Source organism: Petromyzon marinus, chromosome 62 (assembly GCF_048934315.1).
Source record: "Petromyzon marinus isolate PM22_M1 ecotype Great Lakes invasive population chromosome 62, UKy_Petmar_22M1.pri1.0, whole genome shotgun sequence".
NCBI classification, from domain to species: domain Eukaryota; kingdom Metazoa; phylum Chordata; class Hyperoartia; order Petromyzontiformes; family Petromyzontidae; genus Petromyzon; species Petromyzon marinus.
In genome coordinates, this window is record NC_133728.1 from 2,526,225 (window position 1) to 2,548,235 (window position 22,011).

Consider the following 22,011-nt stretch of genomic DNA (forward strand, 5'->3'; position numbering starts at 1 on the left):
GTCGTGGGTTCGATCCCGACCCTGATGCCTGCCTGTAGTTGGAGTCTGCGGTGTCTCTCTCTCTCTCCGTGGTGGTCGCGTGTATTTTTCTCAGGCACCTCCGGTTTTTGCCCTTCACATTTAGAATCCAACACGGCCGTAGCCATGGAGTCAACATTGGGGGGGACCAAATCTTCCAGGGGGTCTGGGAGTCCCAACCCAGGAAAAAAATCTAAATTTGAAAACGAATTTCCTGCCATTTCCTGCCTAAAAATATTTTAAAAATTCACTAACACATGGGATGGACTTTTTATTTATATTTTACAATAATGTCTAATAGTGTATTGTATTATATTGCTCTGTTTTTACTTTTTTTACTATTTATTGTTTCATTGTATGTAATGATTGAGATTAGGGATTAATAAAGTAAACCCATAACCACAATCATATAAACAGAAATCTATGCATTTATTTATATGAAGACAAGTCCAGATATTGATGGCCAAGGTTTAGCAGATTGTTGTATTTATTTACATAGCATAGCAATTATTATTACTTTTCATATTTTTATAGCAATATATTGGGGGGACATTTTGAGCATATTTGAATATTGGGGGGGAGGATGTGTCCCCCCCAATATTTATTATAGTTACGGCCTTGGAATCGACGCCATGCGCTTTGAGTGTTTAGCTGCTCTAAATTTCCAAGTGATGATGATAAGCCACCACTTCGTTGAGCTATCATTTGTGATAGCCAGGTCGCTTCTGAACAAAAAGTCACGTAGCTCAGTGGGGGCCTTAACCTGGTCAAATAAAAATAGTTCACATCGTACTCTTTGGTTATTTCGGTAAAGTCACGTGGTAGGTATAAAATAAAATAAATCACGACGTTTCGGGCGCAACACAAGCGTCCATCATCAGGTGTGAAAGCCGTGGTCTGCTGCTGAGGCAGACTGTTTTAAAATGTTTGAAATGGGTGTAGCTCAAGGGTCATACATTTACATGCCAATTTCTCACATTAACATCACTAGCCCCGGCCACTTCTTTATGACCCTTGGGCTACACCCATTTCAAAAACATTTTAAAACAGTCTGCCTCAGCAGCAGACCAATGCTTTCCCACCTGATGATGGACGCTTGTGTTGCGCCCGCAAACGTCGTGATTTATTTTTATTATATGCCTACCACGTGACTTTACCGAAAGAACCAAAGTGTATGGATTCCTGCAGTCACGAAAGCTTCAAATCAATTTCATATCGTATTTTATACTTTAATACCACCGGTGCTTTCACCGCACAATACTTTGCCCCCCGTCTGCTTCTGAAACAAAAGTCAATACCTCAGTGGGCTTTGCCTGGTAGGATGTGGATGGTTTAGTTTTTGTACTTGTATGTGTTTGGATGAATTGTTTACCTTTCTTGTACTTTGCAATACTATACCGTTTTTGTACTGTTTGTTGTTGTAACGTTCTGACCACATGCCCTTAACTGGACATCTGTGAAATAGCTCATCGTATTCCTCCAGGGTAAATAAATACTCTGATTTTGCGAGGTGGTCCAAATGAGAGCAAAAATGTTACATTAGTCTATGGGACCCTTTAACAATAAGTATATCGGACCCTTTAACATTAAGTATATGGGAACCTTTAACATGAAATCTATGGGACCCTTTAACATTAAGTCTATGAGAGACACACACAGCAACATCCCCCCCCCCCCCATTGTGAAACTACCACAGACTATATCCTTAGTTCTTTCGGTAAAGTCACGTTGAAGGGAAACAACAAAATAATAAAATATATATAAAACAATAAAAATTCTCACGACGTTTCGACCATAACACAAACACCTGAAGACGACCGTTTGTGTTATGTTATTATGTTATGTTGTTATTTTGTTGTTTCCCTTCAACGTGACTTTACCGAAATAACTAAGGATATGAATTACTGCAGTCACGAAAGCTTTAAATCAAAAATTTACCACAGACTATATCTCTGAAATATCGCGCCGTCCTACGTGATTGCCCTGAACATCATTAACGGTGCTAGCACCAACGATTTGCTACATTATTTTTGTTATTATAATTTACTGCATGTCCGTCCAGTGCTCGCGGAGCTGCATTGGCTTCCGGTTGCTGACAACGAATACATGTTCTTCTTTGGTTCTTTCACGTAGAATGAGAATAAAATAATAAAATAAGACAATATTATTTTATTCTCATTCTACGTGGTGACTTTACCGAAAGAACCAAAGAAGATGAATCCTTGCAGTCGCGAAAGCTTTAAATCGAAACGAATACATGATTATAAGGTCGCACACACAAAGTGTTCGCCACAAATGAACCACAATACCTCGTTGATCTCGTCAAGGAGCTTAAACCATCATCACGTGATCTCCAGTGGTCATCCTCGCAGCAGCAGCAGCGGCCATCGGCTAAGCCATCGAACAAAGACGGTGGTCACCGTATCGTGCGCTTTCTGATGCGCTTCTGTGGCCGTCTGGAACGCTCTTCCTTCCGATATTAGGAAGCCACTGGAAGCTGTGTACTTTTAAAACTAGATTTAAAACTCATTTCTTTATAAACAGCTTTTTGTGTTTAGTTTGTTGTCCTACCCCCGCACCTTCGATTAGCATGGTTGGCTTCATACGGTGCGCGATAAAAGTGCAATATACATACATAGATAAAAGTGGAGCTTTAAAAACTAACTCATTGTCAGGGATGTTAAAATACTTGGTACATCTTAAGTGTGAAACGATATCATTGCCCGGTACTGGCAGACTAACTTCTCATTTGTAGGCCAGCACTGCATACACCTTGTGCCACATAGGGACAGCTGCCACTGGGGGTCCCCAGCAGTGTTCAAACGCGGGGATTAAGTTTGGGTACCCCTACCTCTTCCAAGTCATCTGGTTTGTGTGGAAGAGTAGGCCAAGTTTTTCTCGAGTGGGAGGGAGGTCCTTCTGTTAGCAGTGGTGTGAGCAAGCAATTGCAGGGCTGTGCCTTTACCCCTTATTATCCGTATGCAGTGGTAGATTGTCTTGTGCTTACCAATACTCTGTAAAAACTATAAACTAAACTATTTTTATTGTACCAGGTAAGGCCCACTGAGCTACATCGCTCTTCTTCAGAAGCAACATAGCTATCACAAATTATAGCTCAACGAAATTGCTTATCAACATCGCATCGAAATGATTAGCAGCCAAATAACTTTAAACGCTATGATTGTTATTCTAAATATGGAGGGGACAAGTCGGAGGACCCGGAGAAAAATCCACGCGACCATGGGAGGAGAGAGAGAGACACGCAAACTCCAAATATACAACAGGCGTCAGGGTCGGGATCGAACCCACAACCTCCTGTAGACCAGGCGAGGTAGTTAACATCTCCTAGCCACCGTGATGATGATGATGATGATGAGAGAGACACGCAAACTCCAAATATACAGCAGGCGTCAGGGTCGGGATCGAACCCACGACCTCCTGTATACCAGGCGAGGTAGTTAACATCTCCTAGCCACCGTGGTGATGATGATGATGAGAGACACGCAAACTCCAAATATACAGCAGGCGTCAGGGTCGGGATCGAACCCACGACCTCCTGTATACCAAGCGAGGTAGTTAACATCTCCTAGCCACCGTGATGATGATGAGAGAGACACGCAAACTCCAAATATACAGCAGGCGTCAGGGGTCGGGATCGAACCCACGATCTACTGTATACCAGGCGAGGTAGTTAACATCTCATAGGGCACCACGGCACAGTGGGAAACACCACTCACAGTGCACGTCGAGAGCGACGATCTTCTCTATGGGATTTCTGTTCCCAGGCTGCGTCACGACGCACGCGAGCGACGCTTTGTGCATCTCCTTCGTCGGCTCCAACCGCAGCTCCCGCGTCACGCTGATGGTGCCATTTTTGTGATCGATGATGGTGCCCGCGTCAACCTTCATGGCGTCAAAGTGAAAGTGGCTCCCCGAGACGTTCTTCAGGGTCCAGGCTACACTCGCCGCGGGGTTCCCGTTGGCCGCTACGCAGGTCGCCGCCAGCTGAGACGCGCCGCCACCGGACACCAAGGGAGCCGGGCCCAACGCCAACGTCACCTCTGGCGTCACTGAAACAATGGCGACGCAAGGCGGCGGAGGTCGTGAGCACAGTGTCTGGGTTTGTTGTCGTCTCTGTCCGTAATATCACCGTCGTCGCCGTCGTCATTGTTGTCGTCGGCTATTGCCAGGTGGCTCGGTGGTGGAGCGGCTGGTGATCTGAAAGGTTGCGAGTTCAAAACCTGGTTGTGGGTTTCACTCAGCCCACCATTCCCTCGGGGGTCGATACAACATATACCACTTTGTGGGCGAGTCAGTGGCGGTTGTCACGTGGATGAACTCAGCCCTGCCCTAAAAATGTGGATTTTTTTTCGCCACTGGCTCTGCAGGCCTGTAGACTGGAGATTAACACTGCCTCAATGCTGATTTTAGTTGGTAATCGCCACCCTGACTGGGGGCTGTGGATTTCGTGGAGTCGTTCTCTTCGTGAAATTATATTATTAGATTATAATAGCATAAGGAACTTAGTTTTATAAAGCACATTTAAAATTAGTAATCTCAAAGCGTTGCACGTGTTAAAAATTAACAATGTTTAAAGAACACACTGACACACATGGAAAAACCCAATCGTAACGATAAAACAAAATGATAAAACCAAAATAAAATATATAGGCTCCTGTATTAATAATTGGTGGAACCCAGGGAAGCTACTATATATTGTAAAAAAATGGTTAAAATTTTTTGTCATGATCTCCATAAAGTCCGTAAAAAGGAAAAAGCGATTAAATAAAAATGGACTTTTAAGGGTTGATTATTAGAAATGTTTTAAATGTTTACACCACATCCCCCCTCACGTCATTACACTGCAACATCCTGGCGTTCCTGACAGTATTTACCAGGGGTCACGTTTTTAAAAAAATGTAAAATAAACCCCCAAAGATGAAGTGGCTGGGGTGTGCCCAGAGAGTCGGGAGACACTCAGCCGGCATCGCTTGAGAGCCTGGGATTAAAATTCAAATCGAGGTGTCAGCTGCCACGACTAAGAGAATCACACACACACTCTCTGGTCTGGGACTCTATCTTGTGCAGAACGTGAAGAACCAGTGGCATCTACATCTACAGAACGTGAAGAACCAGTGGCATCTACGTCTGCAGAACGTGAAGAACCAGTGGCATCTACATCTGCAGAACGTGAATAACCAGTGGCATCTACATCTGCAGAACGTGAAGAACCAGTGGCATCTACATCAGCAAAACGTGAAGAACCAGTGGCATTTACATCTACAGAACGTGAAGAACCAGTGGCATCTACATCTGCAGAACGTGAAGAACCAGTGGCATCTACATCTGCAGAACGTGAAGAACCAGTGGCATCTACGTCTGCAGAACGTGAAGAACCAGTGGCATCTACATCTACAGAACGTGAAGAACCAGTGGCATCTACATCTACAGAACGTGAAGAACCAGTGGCATCTACGTCTGCAGAACGTGAAGAACCAGTGGCATCTACATCTGCAGAACGTGAAGAACCAGTGGCATCTACGTCTGCAGAACGTGAAGAACCAGTGGCATCTACATCTGCAGAACGTGAAGAACCAGTGGCATCTACATCTGCAGAACGTGAAGAACCAGTGGCATCTACGTCTACAGAACGTGAAGAACCAGTGGCATCTACATCTGCAGAACGTGAAGATCCGGTGGCATCTACATCTACAGGAGATTATACAACTTTTAGTCATTCCCCGTGTTTAGTGTACACGCTGTACAACATGTTTGTAATCGACATGAGTAAAGTTGGACTTACGAACAAATCGCCATACGAACAGACCTCTGGAACCTAACTCGTTAGTAAGTGGAGGAGTCCCTGTATATTGAAACGGGATACCACTGCTCTGGACGGCATTACCAGGGGCATCGATGGTATCAGGCAGGCACACCGGACTCATCAGAGCATGCGGGGAGTAGGGGAAGGGATTTTCTTTGGGCCAGGTCAATGCCGTTCTGGGCTGAGGTATTTATTAAGACTGGTCTAAGGCTCAGGTGTTTAAGACTGGTCTAAGGTTGTAGGAATGGACCCCATGTACGTGTGTTGTATTCTTCTTCCTTGTCTGAGCTTTTTGCTGAGATGGCTGCAGTGCTGAGATTGGGGCCTGAATTAATTCATCCGTTGAGTATGGGGGAGGCGTGGAGGGGTCGTGATTATTCTACGAAACTCGATGTCGTTCTCCTGGCCCGCTAACTTGAAAGTCCTAAACAAAACGCTCTGTTGCCGTGTCAGTCCCCCTTTTAGTGGCTGGTTTAAAAGAACCGACGGAGTCAGGGCTTCAAATGTTGTTGGGGAAAAGCGTCCCACAGCCTGGGGGCATGGCAGTACTAGTGTAGCCAGCCACTCTTACTTGTTACATATTGGTTTTGGGAAATCTGACTTATGTACTTTATATATTTACTATTTAGTGACTTGTTCACCCTTTTTCTCTTATTGTTGCTCTCCTGTCGATGTTGTTCTAATTCGCTGACCCCCGTGCCCCACTTTCATATTCCACATTCTTGTAGCAGGGCACAGTATGTTCTTATTTTATTCAACAGATGTACGTGTCATCATTATTTCTACGATAGGGCCATCCATTTAGTACGTACGCAAAAATCTGCCAAAACTTGACCCCTCCCGACCCTCCCTGTACGCACGCGGACTTTTTACACACCCCCCTCCCCCCCCCCAAATCCTATAGAACAGCCGATATTTAACCCACGCAGAAACGATCAAGGATTAATAATATGAACGTGTTTAAGCAAACTGATAGTCCACTGCCGGCTGCATTAAATAATTAAGTTACGTACCTTTAACAAGTGTGTCTAGTTTTGATTTAAAGCTTTCGTGACTGCAGTAATTCATATTCTTAGTTTTTTCGGTAAAGTCACGTTGAAGAGAAACAACAAAATAACAAAATATATATAAAACAATAAAAAATTCTCACGACGTTTCGACCATAACTCAAACGGTCATCATCAGGTGTGTCGGTTTGCATAAATAAATTTATAAATAAATTTATGCAAACCGACACACCTGATGATTATGCAAACCGACACACCTGATGATGACCGTTTGAGTTATGGTCGAAACGTCGTGAGAATTTTTTATTGTTTTATATATATTTTGTTATTTTGTTGTTTCTCTTCAACGTGACTTTACCGAAAAAACTAAGAATAAGTGTGTCTAGTGTTCGCTAGGTTCAAACGCCGACTGAACCCAGTCGAACAGGTGACGTGTTACAGGAATTTCGTCAACACGCGCGATGTCAATTATCGAGACTTCACCCCCCCCCCCCCCCGTTTCCTATGCGTAAGTACATTGTCAGTAGACCCCCCATACACAAGCGTGCGCACTTGGGTTAACCCCCCTCCCCCCTCCATGCGTACGTACTGAATGGATGGCCCCATACCCTAGTTTCAGGAGGGTGTTGCCACAGTGGCGAGATGTTAACTACCTCACCTACTATACAGGGGGTCGTCTGGCCCACCCCTACTGGACGCTTGTGAAAGAAGAGCTTTACAGCTCATCGGATTCCTCCTCCTGTGGCCTCAGTAAAAGATTCTGAACAATGACATGAACTACTTTCTTTTCTCGTTAACCTCGTCAACGAAACGAACCACTTTGCTACCGATTGAACTCACCGACCACGATGAGGTTGATCTTCGCCTCCAAAAGCCCTGTCATTGTCATGAATTTGCAGATGTAGGTTCCGCTGTCCGAGACACGCAGCGCGCGGATTAAGATGGTGGCATCGTTGTTTCCTTGGCCAAGGAAAGTCAGGCGCTCTTGTAACGTAACATCAGACACGTGACTTTTATCATCATGGCGACTTGCTATGTACACACGCTCTTGATTTGTTTCCTTTTCCCATATTATCTGTCTGGCGGTCTTGCTTCCCTTGTAGACGCAGCGCAGCTTCGCGTCTCCTCCGCTCCCACCGGACGCTTCACTGTCGTGGTCGATCTTCGATGTAACACTCTGGGCACCTGCACAGGCAAAGAGACAAAGACATACACACATATACACATACATATATACACACATATACACATACAACAACAACCGCCATTCGCCGCTAAGTGGCGGTGACGTCACCACGACGCTTGTGCCAGGCCATGTGCACACACACAAAGACATACACACACGCACACAAAGGTCCCCTGTGTAGCCTACACAGGGAATTGGGACAAGTGCTTTTAGCCAGCACACAAAGACATACATACAGACACAAAGACAAAGATTCCCCGCAATGCCTTAACAGACTGTAGGGGCAAGTGCTGTTAGTGAGTAGCACCTATGAAGGCCGGAACGGCACACGAGGGGGTGGGTGGTCAGTACTGCGCCCGGCCGCCTTTGTCTCCCCAGTGGCGATGTTTACACACCGCACCAGGTACTCATTTGAGGCTGAGTCAACCTAGGGGAGGCCCAGGGACCGATTCTGATAATCGTCACTGGTGTTTGTCGTGAGCGGGAATCAAACTCGGGTCACCAGGTTCGTAGCGCAGAGCGCAAACCGCTGCAAAACATAAACACACATCCACACACAAAGACAAAGATCCACCGTGTAGCCTACACAGGGTATTGGGACAAGTTCTTTCAACCAGCACACAACAACCGCCATTCACCACGAAGTGGCGGTGACGTCACCGCGGCGCCTGTGTGCCAGGCCTGGTGCAACGTTGAGGCCATCACGTAAAGTGTCAAAAGCTCGCAGCTAGCAGAAGGTCATGGGACAGACCCAGCATGGCTACTGGAAAAGTCTCCAGACTCTTTATCAATTGGGATCCCACACATAGCAACGTCATCATCATCGTCGTCGTCCTCTACAGCAAAAAGCGTTGGCAGGACCCTCCTGAAAAAGAGTATTGAGACTCGGCAAGGCTTTGCTGATAAACAAGCGGAATTATAATTATTTAACAAAATACTATTAATGGAGATATAGCCAGAGATTGAATCCCAGCGCTTGGCCTAAAAGTTTCCGACACAGCCCTTTATGAGCCCCTTGACAGACACACCCTGACCCAGTAATTGGAACTGAGAATCTCAGCATTGCTGTTCCGCTATCTCTGACATGGCCAGTCGGAACCCCTTGACAGAGAGAGGCATCCAAGTTAATTGTATATGTGCACATTTGCACAAATTAAGACAGATATTATAAAGTAAAGTAGCAGCCCTGCGATTACTTGCTAATGCCACCGAAAGTGAAAACAAATATTTTGTAGCAGTAAAGTCCCACTGACCTCTGTAGCTCTTGTTCAGAAGCGACCTGGCTACCACAAATCACAGCTCAACGAAGTGGGCTTATCATCATCACATGGACATTTACAGCAGCTGAAAACTCTAAAATACGTGATTTTTATTCTAAATGTGGAGAGAAAAAACGGTTTTCACACCTGATGATGATTGCTTGTGTTGCAGTCGAAACGTCGTGATCATTTTGTTTTATATTTTTATTATTTTGTTTCCCTTCTACGTGACTTTACCGAAAGAACCAAGAATATGAATCCCTGCAGTCACGAAAGCTTTAAATCAAAATTTAAAGGCGTTATTGCCTTTTTCGTATTATTTTTGCTATGGTTCCAGACGTATGGGGTACCCTGTATAAATGATTTTATATTTTGTAATATATATTAAATATAAAAAGTATATATAATTGATTATTTGTATATATATGATATATAACTATATTTTTACACGAATTTTTTTAATATATTTTTTTTTACTATCTTTTCTTACGAAAAATTATGTTTTTATTTTCGTAAAAACATACATTTTTTATTTTATTTACTTCTATAGATACTCATAAAGAGTTTATCTGTGATTAAACGGCGCTCTCAAGTGTTACAAATTGACGGTCCCAGCCCGCCGACCGATGACTGTGACGCAAAAACCAAACCCCTCTGTGCCGTCGAACGCCAACGTCACGTAAACTCCAACTCGGAGAATGAAAACTAATCTGGATTTCGACTGCGCGATCAGCAGCGACTTCTCGCGATGTCACATCAATAGCGGCACGAGTTTGATCATCTTTTTTTTTATTAGGAGGGGAGTGGGAGGTGGAGCGGAGGGGGGAAAACAAACTAAACATCACACGGCAAAAACTAAACACAGTCATCGATCACAGTGCGCGTGTCTGTGGCCTTTAAAGAAAAACAATCTATATAACAGGGACTCCTCTACTTACGAACGAGTTAGGTTCCAGAGGCCTGTTTGTAAGTCCAACTTTACTCCTGTTGATTCCAAACATGTTGTATGCCATCTACACTAAATATGGAGGAATGGCTTTAAAAGTTGTATAATCTCCTGTAGTAGTAGATGCCACTGGATTTTCACGTTCTGCAGATGTAGATGTCACTGGTTCTTCACGTTCTGCAGATGTAGATGCCACTGGTTCTTCACGTTCTGCAGATGTGGATGCCACTGGTTCTTCACGTTCTGCAGATGTAGATGCCACTGGTTCTTCACGTTCTGGAGATGTAGATGCTACTGGTTCTTCACGTTCTGCAGATGTAAATGCCACTGGTTCTTCACGTTCTGCAGATGTAGATGCCACTGGTTCTTCACGTTCTGTAGATGTAGATGCCACTGGTTCTTCACGTTCTGCAGATGTGGATGCCACTGGTTCTTCACGTTCTGCAGATGTAGATGCCACTGGTTCTTCACGTTCTGGAGATGTAGATGCTACTGGTTCTTCACGTTCTGCAGATGTAGATGCCACTGATTCTTCACGTTCTGGAGATGTAGATGCCACTGGTTCTTCACGTTCTGCAGATGTAGATGCCACCGCTGCCATCTATTGCACATCTGTTGAACTTACGACTCTCGGTCCGAACGGGCAACTGGACATACGGAGAGGTTTGTTCGTATATCTAAAAGTTCGTAAATCGAATGTTCGTAAGTCCCTGTAACAGGTGACATTTCAGGCATTGGGCTTCCTCCATAGCGCGTACATGTGTTTTTAGCTGCTCTTGTGAAACGCGGCAGCAGCATTACCACCGCCAAATAATGTATCAAACGTTTTGCATGCTGCTCCGGTCAGATTGAGCAAGCCATCATCTTTCGACATTTTCCGTCCCGAGGAAGAAAGATAAAAACTGCCAACTAACTTCAAAACCTGTCGCTTGATTATTGTCTTCAATGTATTCAAAAAATAAATGTAACCTTAGCATTCAGCAGTTAAGACATGGACTAAATAAAGTAATCTCTCTCTGTGTACCCCTATCAGCCCTATTCCTGTCAACTGTGTACCCATATTTTTTTAATTTAGATTGAAAACTCGTTTCTTTAGAACTGCTTTTTGTGCTCGAGTTGTCCTTGCCCCGCACCTCAGATTAGCGCAGACGGCTACATACGGTGCAAAAGCAGTTCAACATACACACATTAGCACGGTTGGCTACATACGGTGCAAAATAAGTTCAACATACATACATTAGCACAGTTGGCTACATACGGTGCAAAATAAGTTCAACATGCATTAGCACGGTCGGCTACATACGGTACGAAAGAAGTTTAACACGCATACATTAGCACGGTTGACTACGTATGGTACAAAGAAGTTCACATACATTAGCACGGTTGGCTATGTACGGTACGAAAGAAGTTTAACACGCATACATTAGCACGGTTGGCTATGTACGGTACTAAATAAGTTTAACACGCATACATTAGCACGGTTGACTATGTACGGTACTAAATAAGTTTAACACATACATTAGCACGGTTGGCTATGTACGGTGCGAAAGAAGTTTAACGTACGTACATATTGGCCTTCTCTCTGCCAACTGTGTACCCCTACACTTTGGTTCTTGCGGTAAAGTCACGTAGGTATCAAATAAAATCAATTTAATCACGACGTTTCGGGCGCAACACAAGCGTCCGCCATCAGGTGTGTACCACTACCAGTTGTGTGCGTCGTTCTATTTTAACAAGACTTAGTTTAATTAAAATATCGGGTTGACCAGCATGCGACGAACCTTGCTCTCACATGGCAGAGCGGGTGGGGAAAACGCTGCCCTCTGCTGATTTTGCGTGGACCAGAGGTCTCTTGAAGAACACGGGACGTCAGGATGTCCTCTTCCGTGCAACGTTCTTCTAACGACACGGCGCAGGCATCGTGGCCTGACGGTGTTCGGTGAGAAGATTTGTCTTCTCGTGGATTCTTAATCTCCATCTTCTTGGTGTGACGACACGAATAATAACACGACCGGGGTGGTGGTGGTGGTGGTGCTGGGGTAAAAATCGGCGGCGTTGGAAACGGCAGCAAACATTTTTAAATTAACCACCGCCCCACCCTCCTTCACCCCACCATCATCAAGAGTGACCTGAGATGGCAAACAACTGGTGAACAGTTTCCATGACATGGGCTAAAGGCTATATTTGACCAGTGTGAGAAGAAATCTGTGTGAATGAGAGCGTGCAAAGCCACTGTGTGTGTGTGGTGGGCGAGTGTGGGACGCGGTAGTGTAGCAGGTTAGCGCGCTGCGCTACGAACCTGGCAACCAGAGTTCGATTCCCGCTCACGGCCAACACAGGTGAAAATTATCTGAAACCGGTCCTGGGACTCCTCTAGGTCGACTCAGCCTCAAATGAGTACCTGGTGAGGTGTGTAAACATGACAACTAGGAAGACAAAGGTGTCCCGGGCGTGGTGCTGGCCACCCATCCCTTTGCGTGCAGTGGCGGCTTTCGTAGGTGCTACTCGCTAACAGCACTTGCCCCAACAGTCTGTTCAGGCTATATAGGGGATCTTTGTCTTTGCTGGGCATTATTGGAGCACCCTTCACATTGCTGGTCATTCCAGGTTTTTGTGAAGGCAGAGAAGCGTCGACGCGGGAGCAGATGCCCACTGAGCTGTATGGATCTTTTTCAGAAGAGATTTGGCTATCAAAATTTATATATCGACGAAGTGGTGTATCGTCATCATCATCATGACCAGCACGTGGAAATGTATAGCAGCAGCATAATACACATAAATATGTGATCATTCTAAATGTGGAGGGGAGAAAACCGGAGGAGCCGGAGAAAAATCCAAGCAACCACGGGGAGAGAAAGAGAGACACCACGAACTCCAAATATACAGCAGCAGGCGTCAGGGTCGGGCTCGAACCCACGACCTCCTGTATACCAGGCGAGGTAGTTGACATCTCCTAGCCACCGTGATGATGATGAGAGAGACACGCAAACTCCAAATATACAGCAGCAGGCGTCAGGGTCGGGCTCGAACCCACGACCTCCTGTATACCAGGCGAGGTAGTTAACATCTCCTAGCCACCGTGATGATGATGAGAGAGAGACACACAAACTCCAAATATACAGGAGCAGGCGTCAGGGTCGGGATAGAACCCACGACCTCCTGTACACCATGCGAGGTAGTTAACATCTCCTAGCCACCGTGATGATGATGAGAGAGAGACACACAAACTCCAAATATAGAGCAGCAGGCGTCAGGGTCGGGATAGAACCCACGACCTCCTGTACACCATGCGAGGTAGTTAACATCTCCTAGCCACATTGGTACCCCCCGACCAATGAGCTTGTTTTTTTTGTTTGCACAGCCAATTTCGTAGCCTTGCAGTAACCTATAACACGTGGCAATCTTGGTCAACGCCCATTCAGACACGATTCAATCCCAAGCGCAGCGATTCTATTCACCGTAATACATTCTCAGTCGACTCGGCCTCAAGGGAGTATCTGGTGCGTTGTGTAAATCGTCGCCACGAGTGAGACAAAGGCGGCCGGGCGTGGTGCTGGCCACCAAACCTCCTCGTGAGCCACACTGCCGAACTTCATAGGTGCTGCTCGCTAACAGCACTTGCCCCAACAGTCTGTTACAGGCTATACGGGGGGATCTTTGTCTTTTGTTTTGTGCCAACTGTGCTAATCGGAGGTGCAGGGGTCAGGTGGTGGACCAGACACCACGGTCCGGATGGATCATCATCTTCTGCTGCTGTCGACAGCAGTTGATGATGACCGACATCGTGGCCAGAGAGGGCGATGCAGAGTGCCCGTTACCGCGAGACAAAATCACTTCCGCATTTCAACGGGAAAATGGAAGTTGCGTTTTTGTCAGGTGTAAAATGCCACGCGTTGACTATTTTCCCCACCCACATCCTCGTGTGCCGTGCCGGCCTTCATAGGTGCTGCTCGCTAACAGCACTTGCCCCAACAGTCTGTTCAGGCTATATGGGAGATCTTTATATTTTGGGTGTATACACACCGTGTGTGTGTGTGTATGAGACAAAGGCGGTCAGGCGTGGTCCTAACCACCCAAACCCTCGTGTGTTTAAGAGCCCTAATAGGTGCTCGCTAACAGCATTTGCCTGAACAGTCTATTCAAAGATATACGTGGATCTTTGTATATACAGGAGGAAGTCGTGGCGCCGCGGTTAGCGTCACGGTGGCTATGAGATGTTAACTACTTCGCCTAGTATACAGGAGATCGTGGGTTCCATCCAGACCCTGACATCGGCTGTATATTTGGAGTGTGTGTGTCTCTCTCCCCGTGATCCTGTGGATTTTTCTCCAGGTCCACATTTAGGAACGTATTTGGCAGCTACCATAAATATACACGTGATGATAAGAAACTTCGTTGAGCTATCATTTGCGGCCAGGTCGATTTTTTTTAAAGAGCTATATAGCTCAGTGGGCCTTAGCTGGTAAAATAGAAATATATCTGAACTGTTTCTGGGCCTCCCCTGGCTAAATCGGCCTTCAATGAGTACCTGTTGTGGAAACATCAAAATTGGGGAGACAAAGACGGCCAGGCGTGGTGCTGGCCACCTACCCCCTCGTGTGCCGTGCCAGCCTTCATAGGTACTTGCTAATAGCACTTGCCCCAAGAGTATGTTAAGGCTATACAGGGGATCTTTGTGTGCGTGTACATAGTGTCTGGATGTGTTTGGAGATGTGTCTGTGTATTTGTGTATATGAGTGTATTACCATCAGCCCCACCAAAACTGGATATATTTTGTGCCATCAAACACTCCAACCCCTCAACTCCCCATTGGCGATGGTGCAGTTGTGGAGAGAGTGGAGAGGTTTCCATACCTGGCTCAGTGTGCTTATGGACCAGCTCCGTTTTGACGGCAGAGGTCTCACTCCGAATCAATGGAGCGGCGTTATCTCTTAATCGACTGCGTAACACTGTGTGGAAGCTACCTGGTCTGACACTCCACACGAAGCTTCGGGTCTTCTCAGTCACAGTTATGCCCCTCCCTTCTCTACGCTTGCGAAATGTGAGGCCCTCTAATGGAACATCTGCACCGACCTGCCTACCTACGATCCATCCTTGGTTTAACTAGACTGGATTGTGTGTGGAGCTCACAGATTCTGGTATAGAAATGGACACAGCCCAATCAGTGAGCTCCTCCAGCAGGCAAGGCTGCGTTGGCTGTGTCATGTAGCCCGCATGCCCAGCCACTGCATGCACAAGCGGCTTCTGTTTGGCCAGATAGATGGGGGCAAAATGGACACGGCACGGGCAATAGAAGAGATGGACTGATGCGGTACCGGAGGATGTGGAGCTGAGTTGACTTGCCAATGATTGGTTCCAGCGGTGTCAAAAGGTTCGTGAAGGACGCTGCTGGGCAGTTGGAAGAAGTCGCCCTTCAGCAACAACGGAGGGCAGAGGAGCGACGCTCACAACAACGAGCGGAGCGCCGGGCGGGATAAAATGCAGCGAGTTGGCACAGTGGGGAGCACAGGTGGTGCATCTGCCAGTCATGTCAGTCAGTCAACCCATGGCACCTACTGGATCTGTCCCGTGACCTCTTTTCAGCAGCGAGCCTTTTGACAACTTCACGTGGCCTCAAGGTGCACCTGGCCTGGCACCAATAGAACCGTGGTGAAAAAACAGCCACTTTAGTGGCGAATGGCAGCCGCAGTTGTACGCGCGCGTCCGAATATTGGTGGAACATTTGAATCATTTGGCGGGAGCCCGGGGTCCCGCAAAAATCAGGTCAATAATTATTATTTTTCAGTCCGCCCCACTCGTGATCCCGACAGCAACGCGCCGCCCGCCCAGACTCGCCGCACCAACAAGCGCCAGCAGCAGCAGCAGGCGGCGATCGACACGATGGGCGCCACCCCACCGGCCAAACGCGAGCCCCGGGGGGCGTCCGCCGCAGTCGCGCGTGGCGACGACGCCCTCCGGTCAGCCGTCGATCCTCGGCTTCTTTGCCAAGGCGAGCCCGCCCCCCCCCCCCCCCCCCAGGCAGTGAATTTAACGTGTTTATGTAATTTTTCAACTTTTTACGAAACTTAGTGCCCCGAGTAGCTCTCGACGAGGCCAATCGATTGACACTAGTTTTGTTGTGGTCGGTAAGGCAAGACTCGTGTCGCTACGCGGATTTTCCCAATCCGGGGCAGTGATCGGACCCCGGGGTACCGCCACATGCTTCAATTGTAAAACTGTGAAGGAGGCGGTAGTGTCCGCTTCTGCATTTTATTTAAAAACTTGGCTCAAACCGAGGGGAAAAGAGTCAACGTGCGGCATTTTACACCGACAAAAAAAAGCAACTCGCATTTTCCCGTCGAAAATGTGGAAGTGAATTTTTTCGGGCACTCCCCATCGCCCTCTCTGGCTGCGATGTCGGCCATCATCAACTGCTGTCGACAGCAGCAGAAGATGATGATCCATCAGGTCCGTCCCTCGGACCGTGGTGTCTGGGCCACCACCTGACCCCCGCACCTCCGATTAGCACGGTTGGCTACGTGCGGCGCGAAAGAAGTTCAACAAATATACGCACAAAACAAAAAAATAAGAATCACTCCCTCCCCCCCCCTACAGCCTGTGACAGGCTGTAGGGGCAAGTGCTGTTAGCGAGCACCGATGAAGGCCGGCACGGCACGCGAGGGGGTGGGTGGCCAAAAAACCACGCCCGACCGCCTTTGTCTCCCCCAGTGGCGATGCTTATTACACACCGCACCGGGTTCTCATTTGAGGCTGAGTCGACCTAGAGGAGGCCATGACCGGTTCAGATAATCGTCACTGGTGTTGACCATGAGTGGGAATCGAACCCGGGTCGCCGGGTTCGTAGCGCAGCGTACAGTGAGGGAAAAAAGTATTTGATCCCCTGCTGATTTGGTACGTTTGCCCACTGACAAAGAAATAATCAGTCTATAATATTAATGGTAGGTTTATTTGAACAGTGAGAGACAGAATAACAACAACAAAATCCAGAAAAACGCATGTCAAAAATGTTATAAAATGATTTGCATTTTAATAAGGGAAATAAGTATTTGACCCCTCTGCACAATATGACTTGATACTTGGTGGCAAAACCCTTGTTGGCAATCACAGAGGTCAGACGTTTCTTGTAGTTGGCCACCAGGTTTGCACACATCTCAGGAGGGATTTTGTCCCACTCCTCTTTGCAGATCTTCTCCAAGTCATTAAGATTTCGAGGCTGACGTTTGGCAACTCGAACCTTCAGCTCCTTCCACAGATATTATATGGGATTAAGGTCTGGAGACTGGCTAGGCCACTCCAGGACCTTAATGTGCTTCTTCTTGAGCCACTCCTTTGTTGCCTTGGCCGTGTGTTTTGGGTCATTGTCATGCTGGAATACCCATCCACGACCCATTTTCAATGCCCTGGCTGAGGGAAGGAGGTTCTCACCCAAGATTTGACGGTACAAAGCCCCGTCCATCGTCCCTATGATGCGGTGAAGTTGTCCTGTCCCCTTAGCAGAAAAACACCCCCAAAGCATGTTTCCACCTCCATGTTTAACGGTGGGGATGGTGTTCTTGGGGTCATAGGCAGCATTCCTCCTCCAAACACGACGAGTTGAGTTGATGCCAACGAGCTCCATTTTGGTCTCATCTGACCACAACACTTTCACCCAATTGTCCTCTGAATCATTCAGATGTTCATTGGCAAACTTCAGACGGGCATGTTTATGTGCTTTCTTGAGCAGGGGGACCTTGCGGGCGCTGCAGGATTTCAGTCCTTCATGGCGTAGTGTTACCAATTGTTTTCTTGGTGACTATGGTCCCAGCTGCCTTGAGATCATTGACAAGATCCTCCCGTGTAGTTCAGGGCTGATTCCTCACCGTTCTCATGATCATTGCAACTCCACGAGGTGAGATCTTGCATGGAGCCCCAGGCCGAGAGAGATTGACAGTTCTTTTGTGTTTCTTCCATTTGCGAATAATCGCACCAACTGTTGTCACCTTTTGATTTAAAACTTTCGTGACGGTACAAGGCCCCGTCCATCGTCCCTATGATGCGGTGAAGTTGTCCTCTCCCCTTAGCAGAAAAACACCCCCAAAGCATGTTTCCACCTCCATGTTTAACGGTGGGGATGGTGTTCTTGGGGTCATAGGCAGCATTCCTCCTCCAAACACGACGAGTTGAGTTGATGCCAACGAGCTCCATTTTGGTCTCATCTGACCACAACACTTTCACCCAATTGTCCTCTGAATCATTCAGATGTTCATTGGCAAACTTCAGACGGGCATGTGTATGTGCTTTCTTGAGCAGGGGGACCTTGCGGGCGCTGCAGGATTTCAGTCCTTCACGGCGTAGTGTTACCAATTGTTTCTTGGTGACTATGGTCCCAGCTGCCTTGAGATCATTGACAAGATCCTCCCGTGTAGTTCTGGGCTGATTCCTCACCGTTCTCATGATCATTGCAACTCCACGAGGTGAGATCATGCATGGAGCCCCAGGCCGAGAGAGATTGACAGTTCTTTTGTGTTTCTTCCATTTGCGAATAATCGCACCAACTGTTGTCACCTTTTGATTTAAAACTTTCGTGACTGCAGTAATTCATATTCTTAGCTCTTTCGGTAAAGTCACGTTGAAGGAAAACAATGAAATAATATATACTTATAAATTATTATTTATATATATTATTTTATTGTTTCCCTTCAACGTGACTTTACCGAAAGAGCTAAGAATATGTTGTCACCTTCTCACCAAGCTGCTTGGCAATGGTCTTGTAACCCATTCCAGCCTTGTGTAGGTCTACAATCTTGTCCCTGACATCCTTGGAGAGCTCTTTGGTCTTGGCCATGGTGGAGAGTTTGGAATCTGATTGATTGATTGCTTCTGTAGACAGGTGTCTTTTATACAGGTAACAAGCTGAGATTAGGAGCACTCCCTTTAAGAGTGTGCTCCTAATCTCAGCTCGTTACCTGTATAAAAGACACCTGGGAGCCAGAAACCTTTCTGATTGAGAGGGGGCCAAATACGTATTTCCCTCATTAAAATGCAAATCAATTTGTAACATTTTTGACATGCGTTTTTCTGGATTTTGTTGTTGTTATTCTGTCTCTCACTGTTCAAATGAACCTACAATTAAAATTATAGACTGATCATTTCTTTGTCAGTGGGCAAACGTACAAAATCAGCAGGGGATCAAATACTTTTTTTCCCTCACTGTAGCTGACCGCTCACTGCTACACTACCGCTTCCCACACACGGACAGACACACAAAGATGAAAAAGATAAAGATCCCCTGTATAGCCTTAACAGACTGTAGGGGCAAGTGCTGTTAGCGAACAGCACCTATGAATGCTAGAACGGCAGACGAGGGGGTGGGTGGCCAGCACCACGCCCGACCGCCTTTGTCTCCCCAGTGGCGATGTTTACTACACACCGCACCAGGTACTCATTTGAGGCTGAGTCGACCTAGGGGAGGCCCAGGGACCGGTTCAGATAATCGTCACCGGTGTTGGCCGTGAGCGGGAATGGGACCCGGGTGGCCGGGTTCGTAGCGCAGCGTAGCGCTAACCGATGCACCACCGCTCCCCACAATCGGCTCAATCACTCACTCCCTCAACCACTGTTACTCGGTCGACTCTGCCTCAGTCGAGTGCCCGATGCGACGTGCAAAACATCGCCACTCGGGGGAGACAAAGGCGGCCGGGCGTGGTTGTTCAGGGTCCCCCCCCCCACACCCCTTGCTACGAACAGCGCGGCCCGGTCCCAAGCGGTCCGCTGACGGCTATAGTACCGGGCGGGGGGGGTGGTGATATTGTCTCTTTGTGGATATTGCATTGCAAACTGTGTGTGGGCGGGCGTGTGAAACGCGGCTGAGATGTTGCGCTTCCCCTCCCCCGCTCCGCCGATGACACACAGGACACACATGTGGAACTGTTCACTTCCTCGAACGAAGGACGAGATTGTAAACAAAACACGAGAGTGAAAAAATCCTCCTGTAAACCTCCTCCTCCTGGATACAGTGCTGCACTGTACGCCTCACTTTTGCCTTGTCCGAGGGTTTGTCACAATGCGAGTTACATCATTGCCGGTGGCTAGGAGATCCCGACCCTGACGCCTGCTGCTGCTGTATATTTGGAGTTTGCGTGTCTCTCTCCTATCATCATCATCACGGTGGCTAGGAGATGTTAACTACCTCGCTTGGTATACAGGAGGTCGTGGGTTCGATCCCGACCCTGACGCCTGTTGCTGTATATTTGGAGTTTGCGTGTCTCTCTCCCATCATCATCATCACGGTGGCTAGGAGATGTTAACTACCTCGCTTGGTATACAGGAGGTCGTGGGTTCGATCCCGACCCTGACGCCTGTTGCTGTATATTTGGAGTTTGCGTGTTACCTTTCCCGTTCTCTACCCTGTGGTCACGTGGTTTTTTTCTGCAGGTCCTTCGGGTTTTCTCTCCAGATTTAGAATCAACATCACGCGCATTGAGTATTTGTATCCTATACATTGTCACGTGATTGATAAGCCACTTTGTTGAGCTGTTATCACTCGTGATGGCGAGGTCGCTTCTAAAAAAAACAGCTATACAGCAGCTCAGTTGGGCCTTACCTGGTAAAAAAAAATTAAGTTGTATAGTTTAAATGAAAGTTGGAATGTCTCGCAACATCACAAGAGGGGAGGGAGGTACGTTGTGAACGTGTTTGTCTTGAGCGGTGGATTGTTAGGCAAGTGACGCACACACACACACAAAATTCTGGACTTGTAAGAGCCGGTGGATTCGACCCGGCCGGTTACCCGACTCGCGCGTCAAGATGACAACACCGGAGGGCTAGAAACAACTCGGGGACAATTCTAGATTTAAAGCTTTCGTGACTGCTAGGATCCACACTCTTTGGTTCTATTGGGTAAAGTCATGTAGGTGGTTGTGTTTCGCTAAATTCTCCTGTTTGATTTGTACTAGGTGCCTCGGTGAATGTATATGCTCTGACTTTAACATAGCTATTTCTGTGACCAGTTACAAGCTAATCACTCGGCTATTTCAATGCTGAATTCTATGCTAATTCCTTTGTCAAGGTGTGCCTCTGCGGATGTGTATACTTTAACTTAGCTATTTCAATGAGCCATTTCAATGCTAAATTATATGCTAATTCCTTTGTCAAGGCGCTTTGTTTTCTTCTCACACAGCTTAAAGGTCGTGATCTAAGCGTGGCTTTTCTCACTACAGCGCTGTCCTCCAGACAGTCTCGTCCCTTCACCTGATGAAGGCCGCTTGTGTTGTGGCCGAAACGTCGTGATTTTTTGTTATTTTATTTTCACCTACGTGACTTTACCCAATAGAACCAAATCAGGGACAACACAGCGGGTAGCAGACACCCCTCAGTTGATGTGCCTCACGGTCCGAAAGTTTGCCAGTTCAATACCCGTTCCCGTTTTCACCCAGCCCACTATTATCCGAGATCATTAATGTATCATCGAAAGGCGCATATTTGGTCACCGGGTAATGCGAGAGAGACGCGCGTGCATCAGAGGCAGACTTGTCTGAAACCGAGATTGCCCCGGCCATAACTGGCAAGTTTGGTAGCCTTACCTACGACCAAAATATCCAAAATGAAAGACGTGATAAGAGGAAGATCTAAATCGATTAGAGGTGGTGGTGGTGGTGGCGAGGCTGGATATTTGGTCAAATGAGGACGATCAACTACGTCACAAGGCGAAACCCTAAGCCAAAACTACGAAGCAATTTTTTTTACCAGGTAAAGCCCGACCTGGCTATCGCAAATTAAAGTTCAACGAAGTG

At 47.0% G+C, this 22,011-nt stretch overlaps 1 protein-coding gene across 2 annotated transcripts in view; it reads right to left on the reverse strand.

Annotated features, from left to right (window-relative positions):
• The window catches only part of LOC103091727 (nectin-1), a 39,734-nt gene that overhangs the window by 12,305 nt on the left and 5,418 nt on the right, over positions 1–22,011 (reverse strand). For both annotated transcript variants that reach the window (XM_032977140.2, XM_032977139.2), the window contains exons 2-3: positions 7,690–8,034; positions 3,756–4,088 (exon numbers count right to left, since the gene is read on the reverse strand). In XM_032977140.2, coding sequence (XP_032833031.1) covers positions 3,756–4,088; positions 7,690–8,034 — 678 coding nt within the window. The remainder of the gene's footprint in view (positions 1–3,755; positions 4,089–7,689; positions 8,035–22,011) is intronic.